The following is a 20357-nucleotide window of genomic DNA, read 5'->3' as shown; positions in this document are numbered from 1 at the left end:
CTGCAAGAATAGAATGGGAAATACTGCTACTCGATAAAATCAAAGGCACCTAAGAAAGATCAAGATGTTGGAGTTTGTATGGAGTTCACAGTGTTTGTAAGCATTATCTCAGTACTCATCCCTAAGAGAGTCTTAATGTCTCTCAATTTGAAAGTCTCTTAGAGGGTTCTTATTTTTGTTTTGAACCTAGAATGGAATATAGCACATGTTTTGGTTTTTTTCCTAGATTAGTGACAGTAAAAATAGATAATGTAAGCTAAATAACATGTCTCTAATTAATGGCAGAAAATAAATAGAACTATAACTCAATATACAAAATTTTCTTCTGCCTATGTAGCATGTAGTCAAAACCAGAGTTGATTAAAAACACAAAGAGGAGATAGACTCATCATCCCTCCTCTGAGTTCCAAGCCCTCCAAATAACTCTTAATAACAGCACTGATTAGATGCAAAATCAGAAGTCATGAAGGTAAAAATTTAAATGCCAGGGTCCAACCAAGTATTTTGATCAGTTTAAGAAACAAAGTCAGACAGAGAGATGCAATTTATATAATTGTACCTATACAAAAAAGTCCCATGAAGTATCGGCTGGCATAAAGTGCAAAAGCATTATCATTAATACAGAAATAAAACCAAAATAGTTTTGTTTTTGCAGAAGTAAGGATGAGTTTTTATAGAAATGTAATGTCTTTCCATTTTTCCTACTTTAAGGTGGTAAGCAAAAGAAATATATTTGGGTATTTGAAGTTACAAATAGCAGTTCATAAATAAGGATGCTAACTTCTTCTTTTGAATCTAAAACCTGATAACTGAAAGGTGGGAAAGGAAGTGGAAAATTTATTATTATTATTATTATTATTATTATTATTATTATTATTCATGATGATAATGATAATAATAATTCAACTTGCTTTCAGGCTATGTCACTTCTCTTTTCTGTAAAATGTTGCTTTCTTATTTCACTAGTGTAGGACATAAATTTTAAAAAACCCACTAAGTCTAATCAAGTATAGATTATTTCAGTTCACACAATTCTTCCTTCAAAAAGAACCTTGACTTTCATTGCTAAGCAATGAAACATTTTTAGAGCTTATGCATCTTTCACTGGTGGCAACTAGAGAAGGCTTACTGCTTATAAAATGGCAGTTCCACCATAGTAGAATAACTGCATTCATAACTGGAAAAACACTTTTTATTCCTATGCCTACTCATAACACTTCTGCTTTTTCCTCTTTTATACAGCAAAACCAATACACAGTAATCAAGCAGTCTACAGTGATAGAAACACTGGTATTTAATTTACAAATTTCTATTAAATTCCGGTTTCGTTTTCCATAAGATAAAATAGATAAACAAATGAGTCTGTTAACAACTGAAAATTCATAGCTAACCAGAAGATTCAATTACCTTCCATTATTTTGGATTAATTTAAAATGTGCCGAAGTGCTTTAAAAACAAACCAAACTTGCAAGGAACCACCTCACCTTACTGGAAACCTTGCAGACACGTTGCTCAGAGATGATGAAGATGATGAGAATCCTGTTTCACAGGTCTCAGTTTGGAAAGATAGATACTCTCTCTGGTTTGTACCTACTTCTCAAAACAGACCTGCCTAAGAGTTTGAATTCATAAGTCCTTTTAAAATCAAGCCACATCTCACTTGCCAATACAAGATTTGGAAACTAAAACATTAAATGAGTCAGATGCAGCAATTAAAGCAGTCAAGGCAAAGAAGAATTTATACTGGAAAAAATGTCCATTGAGCCTGCATGGAGCTATGTAACCCCACTGCTTTCCTATTACATTTACCCAGTGTATTGGAGTTAAAATTCTTTTTTAGCTGCAATTCTGTATTGGACCACAAAGCCATGAAAAATATTATACCCAGATGCTAGAATTGTTCAAACAGTAGGAAAAAATAGTCTGCCAATTTTTAATGTATTGCCTATAATTCTCAAAATACTTAAAAAAACCCCAAAACAAAACCCCAAAACAAGACAAAAAACCCAAAAAAACAACTCCAAACACCTCAAACCTTTCTTAGTATTTGAAATAGTTTTTAAGAAGAATACTACTTTTGCTTTTTGGGGGAGAAAAATACTTGTTTCTCTTGCATCAAGATGCAAATTCAATAACCTTATGACTTTTGTTCCAAAATACATCAATAAAATTGGAATGCTGCTGTCACCATTTCCAATCTCCAACTGATTAATTTCAATTTTACATTAGGTAGGATGACTATATGGACACCTATGAAATAATAAATGCAATCCAAGGGCCTGATTGCACAGCAAGATTGACGAGATGTAAAATTTAAGATGCACTATAAACTGAAATTCAATATTCACGTGAACATAAATTAACTTCAGGAGTCCTTGTTTTCTACAGCAAGTATGTTTCCTTTCATATCCCCTTAATATGATTACATTTAAAATTCAGACAGGAGCTATTATTTATGACAACTCTGCAGATTTTAAAATTTTGACTGTGAGCACAACTGAGAAAAATTCTCCTAATCCTGAGAACATTTTCACGAGTAGGGTAATGTCTCCCTGTGGATGGTTGACACTAACTGGAAAATGAAAGTTTCATGGGCCAAGATAAAGTGAGGGAGCAATCACTCACCAGTTACTGTCATGGGCAAAACAGACTCAGCCTGGGGACAAATTAACTGAATTCAACACCAATCAGACAAGTGTAAGATAAATGAGAAATATAACTAAATATAAAAACTCCTTTCCTCCAAGGGGCTTAACTTCACTGAAAATATTCTCTATATTCTCCCTCCCCAGCAGAGCGGGGGGACAGGGAATGGGGGCTGCAGCCAGTTCATCACACGTTCCCTTTTCTACTCCCTCCTCCTCAGAGGAACATCTCCTCCAGGCTTCTCCTGCAGGAGACATGAACTGCTCCAACATGAGTGCTTCCCATGGGATGCAGCTCCTCCTGAACTGCTCCACGACTGGTCCCTTCCAAATAGCACCGTCCTTCAGGATCTCACTGCTCCAGCACGGGTCTCTCATGGGGTTCACTGACTCCCTTGTATCCACCTTTCCAAACCATACAGTAACGTGCAAACAACACTGACAGTGAATTTACTTTGCATTCATCTGTAGGTTGAATGATTTGATGTTTCTGCAATGAGTTTTAGCAAAAACAAAACCCACATATTTGGGGCTTGAAGAGGACTTGTTTCCATACTTGTGAAAAAGAACTACTTTAGATGTGCCATTATAAATTCCTCTTTATAGAAAAAAAATTATGCTGGGAAAAGTATGCATAGAAAGTTTGAAAACAAAATAATGGAAGATTTTTTTTATTATTATTATATTTTAAAACTATATTTAATGTACATACAAAAAGGAAAACTTTACATGTAGCAACTGAAGAGAGAAGAATTAAATATAGTTTGCAAATCTATAAATGTGATTCCTATCTACGTTATCTATTCATATAGTGTGTTCATAGATAAATTATTATTTGTAAGATATATACAGGCATCAAAGTCCCTTAAAAGTTGAAGTTCTGAAAGACTCTAAAAGCTGCAGGAAAAATCAATATTGGAAAAGTACAGAAAAATATTTTTAAATCAATCTTTTGAAATAGTGAACTAGTAGTTGACATGATAGCTATATTTGCAATCACCCTCTGGTCCTTGGAATTGCAACTAAAACTTTCAAAGTTAGCTGTATGGAAATGATAACTCCAGCATATCTCATAACACTGCCATGCAACACTGCCATATCCATTACAGGATAATGTTCAACACTCACATCTAAAAACTGCTATTTTTAAAAATTTTAATCAGCTGCCTAGTATTAGACTCATGAATACAGTTTAGCCATGATTAGGTTTCTAGTAATCAAGGTACATTTGCCCAGTCAACACTCTTTAATAGAATCAATCCTTTCAAGTAGATTAAGGCTAGTGCTGCTATGCCTACCAGAAAAGCAATTACTGGTTTAGATCTGTTATTAGTTAAAATTTTCTGTTTAGAGATCACCATGAACTCTCTTTGCAAGATTTCTTCTGCACTTCTCTAGCCCTAAGATAAAGCAGCAACACTTCTTTAGTATTACAGAAGTGATTTATCTCATTATTTTAATTGTTTTCAACTTCTACAATACATCTATACACTTGGACTTGATAATAGTGTGCCATGGATAATAAAACAACTCATGGTCACAGCAGCCTAGAGTGCTCTAACACACTGCAGTATAATTCAAAGCATTATATTCAAATTTCTAAATAATCACTACAGAATTTGTGAATAATTTAGCCATTCAAAAATTCTCAAATTAAGTTTTCCATCTCAGAGACTCACATTTTCCAAATTATATTCCCTCTGTACATATCCTGAAAAAGACATCTGAATAGTCACTGGGCTAATAGAAACAAAAATAAACCTTACCTGAGATAACTCGTTAGTATCCACAAGTCCATTGTTGTCTGAATCAAAATAATTGAACATTTGATCTGTAAGAAGTTTCTTTAATGCCATTTTCTCACCAACAGATCTATCTTTTGATTGTGCAATGTATCTCTGGTTTTGTAGATCCAGTAATATATTTTTCACTTCAGTATATTCAGCAGGTTTGCATTTATCCCCTAAAAAGAAAACACACAAAACAAGACTATTTGGAACTTGATTTCCTATTAAAAGTTTAAAGGTAAAAAATCCAAACCCAAAACATGAAAAAGCATATAGCACTACAAACAGGGTTCTTTTAAGAGATGAGAAATTAATTCTGTAATAGTTTGAACCATAACATTTCTTTGTCTGGACTTCAAATTAAAACAAAAACAAAGTATTGCAGTTTTAGATATTTTCTTAGACAAAGTTTTCTTTTTATAGAAACTAAGGAAACTTCTATCAGTTTCCAAGCCTGGACTTTATAAATTTATCACTCTTTAAATGTGCATCCCAAGATTTATTAAAGTTTTACCTCTAGTAAAGCTTTTCATATAAATGTATGCAAAAACCTCTGCAAAAATGACAGAAAAATATATACTGTATATATTTCATAATAATATTTGACTTCAGAAAGAAGAAATTACTCTTTAGTGCTCATAAGCTATCTACCTTTTCATTTATTGGACATAGCAAGCTTATTTGAACAAGAAAAGGTGGGGCTGCAAAAGGAAGGGAAAGGATATCTTTGACAAGATCTGATTTACTCCTTTCATTATCAAGTCCTCCATAAAGTGGAAAATGTTACAGAAATGTCTTGCATACAATGATTACAGTCAGTACTTATTTTAAAGCAAACCACAAAATAATGTATGCCTGGTGTTTTCTTATGTCAGTTGCTGCATATTTAAAGCTAGATAGAGAAACAGTTTCAAAGAGTTTTTTGGTGCTTTTTATTATGATAACCTTAGGATTTTGAAAGGGCTTTTTATAAGATGAGACATGCAAATATGTACCAGCCTAACACCATGTATTTGTGGCAGATGTATATTCGCATTTAGCCAATATTTAACTTAAAGCAGTGACTCAAGACTAGAGCAATATATTGATTAGCAAAGAAAGAAATTTTGTAATCATCTTTTTAGTTACTATTCTGAAGTTACATGGATTTATGAGAAACTATTTACCTCGTGGAAACTGTGGAGGCAGCTTTTTTCTAAGTGGATCTTTTAAGAATCATCTAATTTATATGAATGGGACTGGAATTAATTATTTTGGTATATTTAATGGCATGTGCATTGTTATGGTGATACTGTAAGCATGTGCACAGACATTACAAAAGGCAGATAGGGAAAAAGTTTGTAAATGCTTCTCACTATCTTAGAAAGACTGAGATCTAGAAGAGAAGGATTTATGATAGATGTTAAATCATGGAAGAAAAAATGGCTTTTGGAATCAAAACCACTCTAGCCTTTTTTGTTTTGGTTTTTCTAAAAGCCACCAACTGCTATACAGCTATTTAAGTAACAGAAATACACAGACCCAAGTTGTATTTAACTGACAGCCTAAGCTATGCATAGTATTTGCATATTTGTCCTCATCTGCCGGGGGCATGAAGATTGAGGCCATACAATTTGTGAGAGCTGAGTTCTGCGTGACTGCTTTTCAGGGGCCTAATGCAGAAATACTCAGTAGGGAAACATGTTTATTCCTCAGGCATTCTGAAGCTGCAGTGAGCAAACCTTGCCATCTGAAGGGATGCAGGCTCCAGGTGGTGGGGAGGGAAAAGAGCACTTAACTTGAACATACTCTAATTCATTTGGGTGAACTCCAAGAGACTGGGCCAGAAAACAAGTACCATCTTTGTCTCCCATAGAAAACTTTTCTGGCTGTGGTGCCTTTGAAAAGACAGTCTGGCTGCAGGTGATGGCTGACAGCATCTTGCCTACACTCATGGCAGGGATGGCAGGGAAGACAAGACAAATCCTATTTGTTAGTTAGTGCATGGCTATCAGAGCTAGCTACCACATTTAGATTTTAGCCCCTAAAATGATCAGTCTCATTCTGCAAGTTTAAAACTGCAAAGAGCTATTCTTTACAGATACAGAACATAGTAAAAGAGTTAGTTTTCTTAATAACACCTGTTAAATCATGGATTTGTCACAGGAGCGCTGAAAACTTGCTTCATGTCTGAGTTTAAAAGAGAAACTCACACTGATGAGTTTTTTCTTCCTTCAAGCACAGAACCATGCCTGTCCCTTTAATGACTGACCAGGAATTGAAAAGAGGTTTTCATCTCAACAAAGGCAATAATAATGCCAATGTACATTTGAATACTGAAGATTATTTAATTATAAATTCTGGACAACTTAGGTGCAAACTGCACAAATATTTCCATGAGTGATTTTACAAGTAATGCAAATTTAGAAGAAAAACAATTAAATGTATGTATCACATGATCATGAAAAACATTGCAGTAATTAGTTGCATTTCTAACTTTTAACTCCAAATAGAGTTTATGGAAAAAAGTTGTAAAAGAAGTTTGATCACAGTCCAGGAAAGACATTTTAATGTACTTTAAACATTACCTTTACACCTAAAACTTAAGAAAAAATGAACTAATATATTCTGTCACAACACCTGTTCAGAGAGAGAGAAGAATTCAGAAAATATCTTTTCCATGACATTTCTGCTTCTCCTTGCACAGCACAAACTTCTGTAGCTAGTATAATAGTCCTATAAGAGCACTTACATATTGCATGCTTATAAACCATTTATACATTTTACCAGAGGAGAAAATTATTTGTATTATTTTTTAATAAAAAACATAAATGCTGTCCATTACAAAATAATCTGAGAGACTGCTAATGCCACAAGTTTGGGTACTTCCTGTAGAAAAAATTTCATTCATAAATTTAGCAAAGTAATCCGTTAGAAATATTATATTATGTATATTTTGATCTAACACCCACTTTCTAAATATTACTATGAATTTTAGCAGTTCACTTGAAGCCAGTGAGAGATGAACTGTCAGTTTATGATCTCAGCTAACTAAAGTTGAGGTAAACCAGGTCCCCACAGCTATACTACACTAAAAACTTTTCAATTTCATACATAATTGAACGTAGTCTTTACACCAACATCTATAATTTAAGGACAAGCATGATGGATGGATATTACTGACAGATAAAGGAATCACAAGGAAACACTGAGAGACTCTTAGTGAACACAGGCCACAATTTCATTAACAAATTGCTTCTCATTGTCATGATTGCCTTTTACTGCAATATTTGAGGAAGTGTGAAGCTGATGTTTAAATTACAGGAATGAGGCTCTATTTACAAGAGACCTCCCCCAGGCTGCAGTAGGAGCAGAGAGAAAAACTCAGTTGCTTTATTTATGTTGTAATTTAGTAAGCGTTATTTGTGAAATAGTTGTCTCAATGACACATGAATGGTAAATGGGGATTAGTATGTCAACCTTTGTAGTGAGGAAAAGTAATTTATGCTTAACGAAATTGAGAAAGACAAACTACTGGGAATACACTACATTATATTACTTCCAAAAAGGCCTACTAAATTCTATATAATTAGCTACATACATGAAAGGGTAACTGACATGTACATAATTTACTAACTTAATTCCATTTTTTAGTAATTTTTTCTTTCACTTTTGAACAAGAATTCCTACGAAAATAAATCTTTATTTTCTGAAAAAAAATCCAAGTAATAATAGAAAAAGAAAACACAAAATTTGCTTTCCTGTTAGTTTCATTCATGGAAAGCACCAGTTCTACTACACAAGAGTTTTTCTCCAAAAAACCAACCGACCAACCCCAAAACAAACAAAACACCCTCAGTAAAAAAAAAACCCTCTACCATGATTTATTTCACAAGTTTTAAGCCATTGTTTATGCAATCATAGAAGATGTCCAGGAACCTAAAAGTGACAGGACAAACACAATGGAATCTAAGTGCAGGTCTCCAGTTCCATATTTTGCTCTTTCTGAAATAGCGATATTCTTAGGGTTTAATTCATTCAAACTCAAAAATAGTAGAAAAATTGAAATATTAGCTGTATATTACAGTTTTATAGCTGTATCTCTGTTACCTAGGAAACAGCTCAAAGTTAGATTTTGAGTGCTACTGTCCTTCTAGACAGTATTGAATGCTGCTATCTGCCTAAAACAGAAAAAGAAGTTCTGTTTGACAATTAGTTGTGCTTAATTTGTACGACAAAAATTATCACAAAATTAACTAATTCTTCATGAAAATGTGGGAAAGGAACATACACATTCTTATCACCTACAGAAAAATAATAAAGAATCAGCTAAGTTAATAATTTAGGGAACACTCCTTACATCCAAAGTCAGATATCAGATTGTTGTATTTTTTAGTTTTTAGAAAAACATGAATATACAGAAAGAAGAAAAGAATGCACATATTTAAAAAACACAATAAAGCAAACCATTTGATTTCTCAGTTCTTTCACCACATTCATGGTCAGGTTAACACTTTAGCTTTTCTTTGCCTGAGCCACTCCATTTAGCAGAACAACCCCTGTGTCAGAAAGCTAATATTCACAGCATGTTTATCCCTACAAAAGACATCAGGTGCTGAGATACAATTTGATTCTGAGCTATTTGTGATTTTGCACTGTGTTTTATCTCTATCTATTGATAGATTTTTATCTATATCTATATAGCACAAACAGTTTCCACATTATTCTTTTAAAACTAAAATAACTTTGGATCTTTCAGACATGGCAACCAGTTTTCAGTGAAGCATATCTCATATGAGCAGTTTTAAATAATCCAAAACAGATATATGCATAAATCAGATTGTAGGAAATGGAATAGACCTGATAAGCAGCAACTTCTAACCTTCTACATTCTGAACATATTCAGAATAATCTAATTAACCAAAACAATTCACTGCAAAATCACAAATTATACTGCTTGGAGCAAACATGAGAAATTAATCCAAGATTATATATATATACACACATACATACAGAAAATTATACAGATATGCACACACACATTCATATGCACATTCACATGGACATATCTGATATCAATAAATTTCAAACATAACATAAGGGGAAACTTGAAGGTCTTCATTAATTCATCTATTCCTCAACATCTGTCTATAGTTAAAGCATGAAAGTTGTACTTTTACTTGTAGGCCTAACAAATAAAGGGACACTGTAGACACCGAAATTGCTCAGGTTTATCTGAAAGAAACTTCAAGTCAGATATCATTTCACAATATCTTATTTTTGAATATAAAACTCATATCTTCCAAATCTGGAGGTCAAAAGTTTTGACCCTTATTCTTTGGTCCCACTGAATCTCTGGACTTAGAAGAGAAACAATCTCACCCATGCAATAGAACTAAATTTTGACCTATGGCCCAGAGTCCGAGGCAGGTAGAGAGGAAAACTTTTACACTCAAAGGAAATAAACAGGAATTAACATCAAAGCTTTTCCCTGTTGAAGCCACGTTTTAAATAAAAAGTGAGAATTTGAGAATTTTCTACCATTTAAAAAAACCCAGGAGATTTCAGGCCTACAAATTTTGGCCCAACAGCTGCTCAGATTTACACATTCAGACGTAGTGAAAAAAAAGAAAGAAAGAAAAAAAAAAGACATTTTGAATCTGTGTTTGGCTTCTGGGTTTTTGGTTTTTTTGGGAGGACTGGGGGGCTGGGTAATTTACACACAGCAGATGTGCTGCTTTCAGTCTTATTGTGCAGCATCCATCCAAACTTTCTAATGACATATACAATTATCTAAATCTAAATTCAGCATTACTGCCAAAGTCAAGATACTTAGGTGTTAAGGACTTCAATTACTCAATTCTGTTGTGCAAATAGATTTAAATAGCTACAAAAATTTTTAAGAATGTTCAACAGTGCTCTCTATTGTTTTGGAATATACATATAAAAATAGCTCCCACATAAACCAACCATGCAATTATAGAGAGACAGGCACACAAACACAAAAGTTTAAAGCAATATCTGTTATTGTCCTTGAAAAATACTTCTAATTAATTACTATAGCTGGTATATAAAACAGAAATTAATCTAGATTTTCAAAGCCTTAGCTGTACTTTGCAAATAAGGAATAATGTTGTCCTTTCCTCAGATACCCCCAGTTAAAATGTCCTTAACCACTGCAACTTTTCAAAACTAAAATTCATAAGACAAAAGTAATAATATCCCTTAATTCCACATATTGGCTCAAGTCTGGTGTCCAGACTTATCTGGGGATACATATAAACAGCTTTTCACTGCCTAAACAATCAATAGTTCAGATATACTATTCAGATCTTCCTTAGAGAAATGCCACTTAGCTTAAGAGACAGCAGAAGCTGTAATAAATTTGCATTAAGATTAACCAAAAAAGTAACTGAAAATCAGTTACAAAAAGTACTGAAATCAGCTTTTGGGGTAGTGATCTGTGTTATTGTTCTGATTGTTAATGCAGAGTAGTTGTTATATCACAGATCTCTGGATGGAAGGAAATAGGTCATATAAACTTTCACCTTCAAGCTGGCATTTGAAAGCTCTAGCAGGTTGGCAGTAATGAGCAAAACATCATTTTACACAGCTGAGGAAACAGTGAATGTTGGGATTGTATGGACTGCATGTTAGCACCATAAACACTGTAAGCAGTGCTAGTCTAAAACTGGAAAATACAGGACTCTTCAACAGGATTGACCCTGTGGTGAAACAACTCAAATCCACACTGATTTCATGCAGTGATATCACTTCTCAGAACTACTCATGTCTTTCATGCTTACTTTGAGGTATTATACCACGGTAAAGAAGAGATGAAAATGAGTGCATTTTACAACTGAAGGGTTTCGGTTTTTTTCTTGTATCCAGCTCAAGCTTTTAGATCAGGTTTTCTATTTTGTTTCATACATCTTAAAAAAAATTAACCTTCTGTTTCATCAGTAAACATTAATGCATAACATTAACAAGATAATCTCGGCTTCCTTGTCCTCCTTAAAAGAAATTTGAGAGACAAAAAGAGAAAATAAGTATGTCCCAAAGGAAGGCATTATTAAAAATGAAGGTTGAGACAGAAGTTTAATGCAGCATTTTATTTTCCCCTCTAGTAGAGTTAATGCAACCATTGCTGCTGTTAGCTTCCTCCCACAGGGCTTAAACAATTTTTGACTTGAAGTATCTTAAGCGATGCTATGAAAGCTGTAAAACGCTATAGGCCTACATTAAAAAAAAAAAAAAAAAGCATTCCACATCCAGCAAGAAAACACTTGTGGAATGTAAGCCTCACCAGAAAAATCTATGCAGAATTCTACTTCTGCTTCTTAGGAAGCATGTATCAGAGGGCTCTCTCTTATTAAACACAAACAGAGAAACAGAAAGCTACTGAAACAGATGAAGTAATAAGCCATAATCTTCCTTTTCCCAAAAGCTTCCCAGAAACATGGAGTATTAATACGTTTATGAAGGTAAGGAATGAAGGCTGGGCTAAGCCAAACGAAAAAGGTACTAAAATTTAGGGGGATGAAAGAAAAAGAAGACAGTTCTGTTGCTCCATTTCTATTTCTTGTCCACCATCACCTATGCCCACTTTTTCCTTTATTTCACCTTTAGCACAGTTGGGGTTTGCTGCAAATAGCAGAAGTTGTTACGTTCAGTCTTTTGCTATAAGAAAAGTAGGCTCAGTTTTATGTGTGTGTGTGTATACATGTGGAACCAAAAATTAACAATAACTTGGCATCACACACACTTGTGTCTGAATTTCTACTCAGACTCCTACTTGAAGTTAGTGGTGTAAATCAATGCAAGAGAAAAGCCAGGCCTACATAACCAGACTTGTATTTAGAGATGTAGTGTGAACCTTGCAAAGGTCTCAAATTATGCACAAAGTTTGACCAGTCATCCTTAAAAAGTGTTTTGATCATTCTTTTCTTTCACAGTCACAGAATAGGCTACCTAGAGAAAATAGATCAATATTTGAATTTAATACTCCTGAATTCCTAAAAATACGTGTTTTGATACAGAATTATTTTTATATAAATTTTATATAAAATCTCTAAAATAGGTGGTCTGGTTTACGTATGGAAACATGACAGCAATCATAAAATAACATCCAACACTTTAAAATATGGACTTTCAACCTGTCAACTAGCATGTGCCACAGAGCAACTGGGTACATCTATCCCCTCACAATAGATAATGTAAACTGACAGTTTTCATTCTATATGTCTCCTGTTCAAAGATAAATGAAGAGAGTTAGTGTAAGATTTCAAAATATGCAACCTGCAAAAGGGATACAATTCTTGCCTATTTGTAGAAGTGTTATTTCCACATCTGCTGTTTCTGTTTTCCTCCTTTCAAACTTGGACTTTGATGTAAATAGGCTTCCAGTCTCTAAAAACAAATTCTGAATGAAAAAGAAGATTATAGGCTGTCTTTTGGGGTATTTCTCTTTAGGCGGATTCTCATCTCACACCATACTAAAACATTCTCCATCACCACAAATTTTGTAAAGTTTCTGCACAGTCTTGATGCCATACAGGTTCAGCTGGTTTATCAAGAAGGAGCCATGAGAGCAAATTCCAAGAGCAGAGAATCTTTCAGTGACTGAATTAAATTAACATCTGCGTACTGAAAAGACCCTTAACTGTGAAAGAAAACCAGTGAAAAGGGCCAAGTTTTCCACCAAGCTATTAAAGAAATCATTACATTCAGATTCTTCCTAAATATAATGGAAAACTAATTTTCAAACTTCACACACAAATCTATTGTGAAAACACTTTTGTTTCAATTTTCAGATTGCTTAACAACAGGTGAAAATGTCAAACAGGTTAACAAATAAGAATAGATACATTAAACATTAAATGCAAATGAAAAGTAACCCCCTGACATGTAATACTGCTATTACAGTTCCAGAGAAAATACGTTAGGAAATGATGTCAGAAACAGAGTGTGTATATAAATATGTATACTTATGTGTTCTAATGATAACAAAACAACAGCCTGGTTCAAATGCAAATAAGATAAAAGATGAGTTGTTTAAACCATTTAATGTTGTAAAGGTGTAAATTACCCTGTTAAGCATGGGAAAATCGTATCTGCATAACACTGCTTAAGATACCATTGCAGAACAAGTTTAGCTGCTGCTATATTTTGTTGTTTCAGAAAAACAGGAACACAGCGGGAACACTATAATAAAGTACTAGCTGTTCTACAGAAATAATTGGGGCTATAAACAAGTATCCTCAGCTCTTATTTTTGTACTAAATAGAAATTAAATCCACAAACTCATTTAAAAAGCTCTAGAAACAAACTCGATCTATAAATTTCATCTTAGCTAGTTGCTTGAAATAGCAGGCACAGATTTGATTTAGATAAAATTCACTCAATTTTATTTTCTTATATTGAACAACACCATGGTAAAGAAATTATTATTTTGAAAAAAGATATTCCCTTTCCATACATGACAGAAAATGCGCAAATACAATTGTACTACTACTATCAGATTACCTAGTGGATTTTTTCAAACTATATTCTACTTTTATAGACTTGTTCTAGTTGAAAAATAATGTACAAGAAATTCATGGAAAATGCATACTGTGTAAAACATATTTTATATGCACTGAAAAGTGGTGACAATATCTCTAGTGATTCAGCCTGACTGAATTCCACATACTAGCACCAGACTTTTCTCATTGTAACTAATAAGACACACAACACAAATGTTCAAAAATCCTTGTCTAGAAATAAAAGGCGTGTATTAATTACTATTAGTCTTGAAGTCCTTTAATTCCTGTATCCTTAGGAATACAAAACTGATTTAAAGACTGAAGTCTTTAGAAAAAGCAGTACACTGGAAAGAAGATTGTACTGTGATATGCACCACGCGTGTTAATGGATGAAAACCTTATTTTAAGGATTTGTAAATTTATGCAGGTTCAACCTAAATTTACCTCTAGACCTTAACTGAAAAGGAAAGAAGAGGGAAAAAAAAAAAAGGTGAAAAAGAGCTTCATATTATCCTAATTCTGAGATTATTTTCAAGTTAGGTAGTTTTCAGAGCTTCCTACCAGTGAAAGTAACCCAAATTTAGTCTGCCATCTGACTTGGAGACTGAATTCTATCTTTTACAACCAATGGGTACCACAACATTCATGTAATAGAGGCAAAGAATGTTATTGCTGCTGTTATTATTATTACTACTAGTGCTAACACTACTACTATTATTATTCCTGTTCTGAGAAAAGAGTGGAATTAACTAGTAAGAGTAATTATGTTTACAAGACATTCCAGTAGCACTGAAAAAGCAGAAAGAAGGTAGCCAGATTAAGGCTTTCCAAAAAGACTTACTCTGCAAATAACCTTGAAAATGAAATTCAATCTTTATTTCTCTTCTTTTTCTACATTCCCTATATAATAAAGAGGAAGTGGTGAGAATGGACATAAAATTGTCTCTTAGAAATTAAAAAATAACCCTTAAACTGGATAAATACTGAGATGTTAAAAGTCATTCATACATTTGCTGTCCTGCTTTTCTAGAATTGTAAATATAGCTGTCTTTGGATGTGGGTTAACAGGGGGCTCTTTCTGGATTCTGTTTTGCTTTAAGAGAAAACATGAATCCAAAAATTCTCACCTCCATATTTCTCAGAAATAATTAATATATTATATGTATTGGCAGGAAATAAAATGAACAGCATTTAGATACAGATTATCATCTTTTTAATGAATAACCTTATCTTGCCTTCCAACTTCACCCATTCTGTTGAGAGGAGAGGTAGTCAAGATCCTCCCACAGATACAGAAATATATTTTTGAAGTCTCAAACAGACAGTAAATTTTAACCAAATTAAATTACCAGTAACCAAAATTCTGAGATGCAAAGAACCTGTGCATTTACCTTTTGTAAATGCTTATGATTGAGAAATATTTTCAGCCTTGTAATAAATTGGAAAATACACCAGCATGTAAATTGCAACATGGCCCCTTTTGCATATACTACCCATAACATAACCCTGGAATAAATAGGAAAAGGCTGGAAAGCAAGGGCACATGACAGGCAGTTCTTTAAGAGCTCTTTTTGTTAAATTAATGATTCTTTAAAACTCTAAGAAACTGCCACTATTTTTCAATTCAAAACTTTAGTGACTTCAAGAAATGCCTGACCAATTAAAATTACTTTGAGTCCCACCTAGGAACAGTAACCTTCGTTAAAAGCTGTTAATGATAGCTAATTCAGCAGGGATACACAGCTGTGTGAGTAAAGAGAAACTGCAAGAAACCACAGTAGCTATCTTCCAGAAAAGGACTATCTAGTTATATTTGTGGGTCAGCTGAAGTATGTTGTAAAACTTCAAAGCAGCTTCATCCTTTCTGACTTGTAAGAGGTTTAAAAACATCAGTTATTCTTCAAAAATCCACCAAAACAAATGGTCAAGAATTTGGGGACAGCATTTGAGATAAAATGCTCAATACATGGTCAGCTTCATAGCGTCACAAGTCCTTCTGAAAAAAGTAACTAATTTGAGAAGACACACTAATGAAGGTGGAAATTGTTATTTAATATGAACCTATCCCCTACACCAAATTCACTGCTTAATTTTTTACGTAAATGCACAGAGAGGTTTCTTCTGGAAGGGCTTTTCAAGTCTAAGAATAATATAAATAAATTTTTTCAACCCCATGAAGGACATTTTCTATTTGGATATACTATGTATCACGAGAGACAGGAGGTGTGTACCCAAACTTCAAACTATTCTAAGTAACAAAAATTATCTCATTAAGAAGAGAGCATTTTTCCTCAATTCTCATGTTCAGTAAATTAGTGTGTGTCAGCAAAGTGAATTACACTGTATTCTCAGCTGCACTCCTAAAAATAAAGCAGATCTGACCTTACAGAAGGTGGGGGCAGCCTTCCTAAGCCTGACTGAGTGCCCAGGCTTCAGAGGGATCCCTGAGGCATCTTCGCAGGCTCAGCCTCAGATCCTGAACAGGAGCCGGAGGGCAACAAGAATTTGAAGCAGAGGAACCGGAAAAGATTTCAGTGTGAAAGGCCTAAAAGCATACTGCAAAAAAGTGAGACAGCCTCACCAAGCCACGTTCCTTAGCAGGCAGTGGGGCACAGTGATGGCATGACACTGACACCTCTGCCTCTGCAGGCTTACCCATTCGCTGGCTCACATCAACACCCGCGGCTTTCACAGGGGAAGCCTCTTAATTACAAGGCACAAGCTCAGGTGCAGCTCAGGTGCTGAGAGCAGACAGTCTGGCTATAAACTGAGAAACCCGTCTATACCTTAATTGGGTATAATCTTCTAGGTTACCATTAGACAGCTCTAAGGCACTTAGAAAAAGGAAGATTAAAAAAGCCTTAGCAGAATAAATTCCTAAATCCACACGTGCCAGGTTTGTTATGAACAGCAGACCAAGCAATTCCTGACCTGTGAAGGTCACAAGCAGGTTACCAAATTTATCATTCTATTTTTACCCCAGGGGAAAAAGAGACCAGACATGTAAAAAGAAAATCATCATGAAAAGGAAAAATATTTTTATAAGTAGGTCTGATTAAAAAAAAAACTACAACCACTAAACTTTTTAATTAATATTTTACATCAGGACAGAAAGACTAAATTAAGGATGTGAGCAGACACACCAACTTCTTTAGCCATTCATGAGCACAGAACACCCTCAATAGATACTACTGAAGCTAAAGCACATACCAAGTAACAAACATTTCTGAAATACACCATTTCAACATATACATTAAAAATAAGTATATAATGCAATTCATGCTGAACAAAACACTACCACTGCTGCAACTGTCACTTTGCCAACCAATCTCCTTGCAAAGGGTCAGATTCAGATATAGGATTCTGAACTGAAATCTGAGCATAAAGTAATTTTATGTTGCATATCTCAGCAAAAGAGTTGAGGAACACTCAGAAACTCTTCTTAGCATAAAATTTTCCCAGTTTAGGATTCACAAGTGGGTATATATTTAGCCAGTTATTTGAGTGTTCTTTTATCTCATCATCAAGGCATGCTGCCATGGTATGACCTTCTGGAACACAATCTATAGTAAATATTTTCCTTCAAAGCTATTTCTCATCACACAATACTGATGGGGACTTTTTTTTTTTGTCAAAGGTAGTCCTCTAAGCAGAATTTCACCAGACATATGTCATATAACTATTTATTGGTGTGCATTAGATATTGTCAGATATGAAGAAAAATATTTTGTCAGAACAGAAGTATTTGGTCAGCAACAAAAATGGGCTGCTAGAGAGCAGCTCTCTAAACAGATGTGGTTTCTGTTATTGTCCTTTTGCCATCTGACATGAAAATCAGGTCCAATTTATTTAGATTAGTATTTGTTCAATGCTAAAAATGTCATGCTCAGCAAATATAAATGCTATCAGTTCAGAAGAACTTATATTCTAAAGGCAAATTCACAGAATATGATCACTTACCTCTTTCCATTACCCATTTCTATTTCTCTACCACTCAATTTTCCTTGATGGTTTCTGACTTGTTAAGTGAGTTCATTTACTCACTACAGTAGGATCAACTATGTTAAAAGCAAATGAGTCCTTGCACTCTTGTATTGGCACTGAATTCTTGACTATCAGAATATTTCATTCCTCATTTACTCAATGAATTAATACGCAAGCTTTATCTAAGAACTGCACATTGAACATTCCTACACATTACTGCAGTTGCTCTAGATAATCTTCCCCCACCCCAAAGCAAACAATGATAAAATATTCAATGTGCTTTTCCTGTGGATATAATGTTTCTATCAAACAGATGGGTGGATTTCTTCAATCTTTCTAACAAGAATTAATGGAAATTAAAAAAGGATTTATTGACTAGTGGCAGATGGCTGAAGGAATTTGCTTAGGTACAACTCATGTAAATTACAAAATAGCAAATTCAGCCTCGTCCTGTGGACAAGAGGTTACTCCTGCATTAAATTAGGAGCATTGTGTTTACTGTAAAAAGAAAGTAAACACTTTCTTTTGTACAGGTGAACATTGCTTATTCCAAAAGTCATGTGCTTGGGAACACTAGGCCAAGGAAAGAATAAATTTGCTTCACAGGGTCACAGAATGGGAAAGATTGGAAGGGACCACAGCGGTCACACCTGGCCCAACCTCCCTGATCAAGCTGGGTCATGACGGAGCACAAGGCACAGGATTGTGTCCAGACAGTTCCTGATTATCTCCAGTGAGGGAGACTCCACCCCCTCTCTGGGAAACCTGTTCCAGGGTGTGCTCACCCACACAGTAAAAAAGTTGTTCCTCATGTTCAGGTGGAGTTTCCTGCGCATCAGTTTCTGCCCATTGCCTCTTGTTCCATTGCTCTGCACCACTGAGCAGGGCCTGGAAACATCCTCTAAGACCTTCCCTTCAGGCACTGACAGACACTGATGAGGTCCCCTCTCTGTTGTCTCATCTTGAGGCTGAACAGGCCCAGCTCCCTCAGCCTGTCCTCATGAGAGAGGCTCCAATCTCTTGGTCATCCTGGTTTCCCTCCACCAGACGTGATCCAGGAGCTCCATGTCTCTTCTGTCCTGAGGAGCCCAGAACTGGACACAGCACTCCAGATGTGCCCTCACCAGAGCTGAGCAGAGGGGCAGCTGGAATGTTCTTCCTAATGCACCCCAGGACACCATTGGCCTCTTGGCCACATGGCCCCTGCTGGCTCATGGACAGCTGGGTGTCCACCAGGACCCCCAGGCCCTTCTCTGCAGGGCATCTTTTCCATACCCATGTAAAATCTAACAGCTCTGGGTCTAAAAACATTAGGGCTGAAATTTTAGAACACAGGTTGATTTTTTTGTATTCACAGTAATTTGTTACTACGCAGAAAATTTATTTCTTCTTAGATAAAAATTATATTTGGAAAGAAAATATGATCTCTGTAAAAATAAAAACTATTTATAAACCCAAAATAAATTTAAGTAGATTCTATAAAATATTTTAATAATAACTACCTATTTTACTCATTCACAAAGGTCTTGATAACCTAATATTAAGTTACAAGCTTGGAAGCCTCAGAAATTATACATAAAAAAGACAATCATTTATTTATAATTCCCCATTAAATGTTTATGTTTCTTGAGTTAAAAAAGGAACTCTTCTATTTTATGTTGTAATTACAGAAACTAATCAGATGGTTAATCTATGTTTCTGTTGAAAAAATAAATAAATTAAAAATATCTTCTGTCAAGACAGAATAGTGCTTAACCTATATGTACATTTTAATATAATTTGTATTTTAATATGCTTCTTATGATCCATTTAATTTTTAAAAGCACACTGGAAACAGGTTAGGATGATGGTTTGGGACACTGATTTAGTGCTTGTTTGTTTTTCCTCCAGAACAATTCCCTAGATATTTGTGTAATCTATTTGAAATTTTCTCTTTTACTGAAAAACCCTTTATGTGAACAGTTTAAAATTGTAATTACTGGAGTATTTCAACTCCATCTAGATAGTAATATTAGTTGCAATTCCAAAATATTAATGGATTTTCATGTTATAGGCTTTAGGTGAAGCTAGTCTTTATCTGCCTTGAGAGAAATTGCAAAACCAACCTTAAGTGACCTCTAAGAATTGTTACCTCATCATACAATACAATTTCTGGTACATTTCCAAAACTAGCCATACTGCCCCCAAATTTTATTTGTTCCTAAAAGTATTTATGTAGATATTATTAACACACATATATTATCAAACCTACCCAAGCCTACTCAGAAATTTAAAACACAGCTCTGGCATTGCATGATTTGCTGGTAGATGAGCACATTCTGAAGAATAGCATGCAATTAGGAAAGTCATCAACCCTGACTACAAGCACAATGTGCAGTCAGAAAGAGTTTTCTTTAGCAATGCAACAAAGGTACTTGAAGAGCTTGAATGGCTACACA

The 20357-nt window shown here is 34.6% G+C and overlaps 1 protein-coding gene across 2 annotated transcripts in view; it reads right to left on the bottom strand.

Annotated features, from left to right (window-relative positions):
• FSTL5 (follistatin like 5) overlaps nucleotides 1-20357 on the bottom strand; it is a 270104-nt gene that overhangs the window by 120987 nt on the left and 128760 nt on the right. For both annotated transcript variants that reach the window (XM_058803344.1, XM_058803345.1), the window contains exon 5: nucleotides 4412-4608. In XM_058803344.1, the coding sequence (XP_058659327.1) occupies nucleotides 4412-4608 (197 nt within the window). The remainder of the gene's footprint in view (nucleotides 1-4411; nucleotides 4609-20357) is intronic.

The sequence above is a fragment of the Ammospiza caudacuta genome, chromosome 4 (genome assembly GCF_027887145.1).
Source record: "Ammospiza caudacuta isolate bAmmCau1 chromosome 4, bAmmCau1.pri, whole genome shotgun sequence".
NCBI lineage: Eukaryota > Metazoa > Chordata > Aves > Passeriformes > Passerellidae > Ammospiza > Ammospiza caudacuta.
Note: the sequence above shows the minus strand (reverse complement) of the source record. Positions and strands in the feature narration are given on the sequence as shown.